General features: G+C 56.0%; 1 protein-coding gene across 1 annotated transcript in view; it reads left to right on the top strand.

Annotated features, from left to right (window-relative positions):
* Window positions 1–309: 309 nt before the first annotated feature.
* VSTM2L (V-set and transmembrane domain containing 2 like) overlaps window positions 310–2,407 on the top strand; it is a 13,633-nt gene continuing 11,535 nt past the window's right edge. Inside the window, exon 1 of the mRNA XM_004698257.2 lies at window positions 310–508. Coding sequence (XP_004698314.2) covers window positions 365–508 — 144 coding nt within the window. The 5' untranslated portion in view covers window positions 310–364. The remainder of the gene's footprint in view (window positions 509–2,407) is intronic.

The raw sequence follows: 2,407 nt of genomic DNA, 5'->3' as shown, positions 1-2,407 counted from the left end.
GAGGCCAGCCTCCTCTCTGGGGTCCTGGCCCCTCCGTCTGTCACGCACTCCCCCGCTCCCATGGGATCCACGATAGAGGCCCAGCTCCTTGACACCCAAACCCACACCTGCACCTCCTGTGCCCGCTGTTCCTGCCTGACAGCGCTTTTCCAGGTGACCCCCAAAGCCAGCCCGTCCACCCCTGCCACTCCTCCAGGACTACCCTTTCTACCTTCACCGTGCAGCCCCACTGCTGCTGCCTCCCACTTTCCTCCCCCACCCTTGTCCTTTTCAAATGGGGGGTGGCGGTGGCCCTGCCGTCTCCTGAGCCTGGGACACCCTCCCATCTCTCCACCCAGCTCTGTTCACAGAGACGCCGCATGACATGACGGCGCGGACGGGCGAGGACGTGGAGATGGCTTGCTCCTTCCGGGGCAGTGGCTCCCCCTCCTACTCGCTGGAGATCCAGTGGTGGTACGTGCGCAGCCACAGGGACTGGACCGACAAGCAGGCTTGGGGCTCGAACCAGGTAACGCCCGGGACATGTGACCGCAAGTGGGGTTTTCCCTCAGGTCTTGGGAGGGACCCAGGCTCCCACTCTGTTCCGCATCACCTAGCTGACACCGCCCTCCCAACCCCTCCTGGAGTCGTAGTCGGGGATTTAAGGAAGGGGTGACTGAGGCCATCTTCCCCTAAATAAAGGCTTCTTGGGGGGCACACGATGCGGAGTGAACACCCAACATTGCCAGACCCAGATGGGCCCTGGAAGAACAGCAGGAGTGTTGACCCCAGGTCTGTGGGAGCCAGTGGGTCTCTGAACAACACGGCTCCCCACCCCTCACCTGAGATCCCTCAAGGGCGCTCTTCGCTGGCCCCCAGAGTGCCCACAGTGGTAACGGCTTACCAGCCCCTTCCTGGTGCCTCTCCTTGTTGGTATCCACTCACCGCCTCCTCTTCCGAAGTGCCCAGAGGTCACCGCCCAAATAAATGACTTGCACAGGAATCTGCCCCACGGTCCCCTTCTGGGTAAAACCAAAGTAAGACCCGTGTGTTCTTATCCACGCGTCCTTGTTAGATGCCATCAAGCTGATCTGACACATAGCACCCCTCTGCACAACAGGACAAGGGCCTCCCCCAGCCCCCCACCATCCTTGTCACTCCTGATGACGTATCCAAAGTACATGGGATGACGTCTCCCCTTCCTCGTGTGGAAGGAACGTTCTGGCTGTAGTCCAAGACAAACTCCTTCTGATAGCCCACAGTCGATTCCATATTCCTTGCCAGCTTTTTGCACCAGCTCATCAACACGCCCCGTCTTCAGTGGTCCTCCCTTATCCATGGGCCAGCTTTCCCATGCCTACAAGGCCATGGAATTTGACCATGGTTTGGGTTGGGTGCACCTGAGTCCTCCAAGTGGCATAATTGCTTTTGAACACTTTACAGAGGCTGTGTGCAGCACGTCTGCCCAGGGCAATCTGTCATTTGATGACTGCTGCTTCATGGATGCTGGTTGCACACACGTGTTATACCCAGTCATACACATATTTGCACACCCATTCACACATACATACACACCTCCACAGACACACAGGGATATGCTCACATATTCCTGCATGTGCATTCAGTAGTCTCTAATTGCATGGTCAGCAGTTCAGACCACACACACACACACACACACACACACACACACACACACCCTTGGGAGAAAGATGAGGCTGTATGTTCCTGTAAAAATTTATAACCTCAGACAACCCCAGGAGTGGCTCTGCTCTGTCCTGTATGATAGCTGAGTCGGAATCGATCCACTGGATGGCACTGAGTTGGAGTTTAACAGCTCCCAGGAGCACTGGTGGCACAACAATTAAGCACTCGTCTGCTAGCTGAAAGGCTGGCCGGTCAACCCCACCCCAGCAGCCCTGTGGGAGAAAGGCCTGGCAGTCTGCTCTTTAAGGACAGACACTTTTCTCTGGGGCAGTGTTTACTCTGCCACACGGGGTCGCTGTGAGCTGGAATCACTTCAGCAGCGCACAACAAGGAGTCCTGAGGGCTTCTCTGCTGACTGAAGGGTTGGCAGTTTGAACCCACCAGCCAGCCCAGGGAGAGCCATGTGGCAGGCTGCTTCAGATCCCATCCCGGGAATCCCCCTGGGTTGTTCTAGACCAGCAGTTCTCAACCAGTGAGTTGCAACCCCTGTGGGGGGGTCTTATGACCCTTTCACAGGGGTCGCCCGATTCATAACAGTAGCAAAATGACAGTTTTGAGGTAGCATTGAAAATAGTGTTATGGTTGGGGGTCACCACTACATGAGGAACTGTATGAAAGGGTCGCGGCATGACTCAAGTACTCCCTCAACACAAGAATACTTTCTTCTATTAAATTGGCATTCTATGATGCTCACCTTCCCGACACAACCGCTGAAGACAAAGTG

Source organism: Echinops telfairi, unplaced genomic scaffold (assembly GCF_000313985.2).
Source record: "Echinops telfairi isolate 266 unplaced genomic scaffold, ASM31398v2 ScPeMD7_5592;HRSCAF=6446, whole genome shotgun sequence".
In the NCBI taxonomy this organism is placed as follows: Eukaryota; Metazoa; Chordata; class Mammalia; order Afrosoricida; family Tenrecidae; genus Echinops; species Echinops telfairi.
The sequence above is the reverse complement of the archived record's forward strand: the minus strand, read 5'-3'. Positions and strand labels throughout refer to the sequence as shown.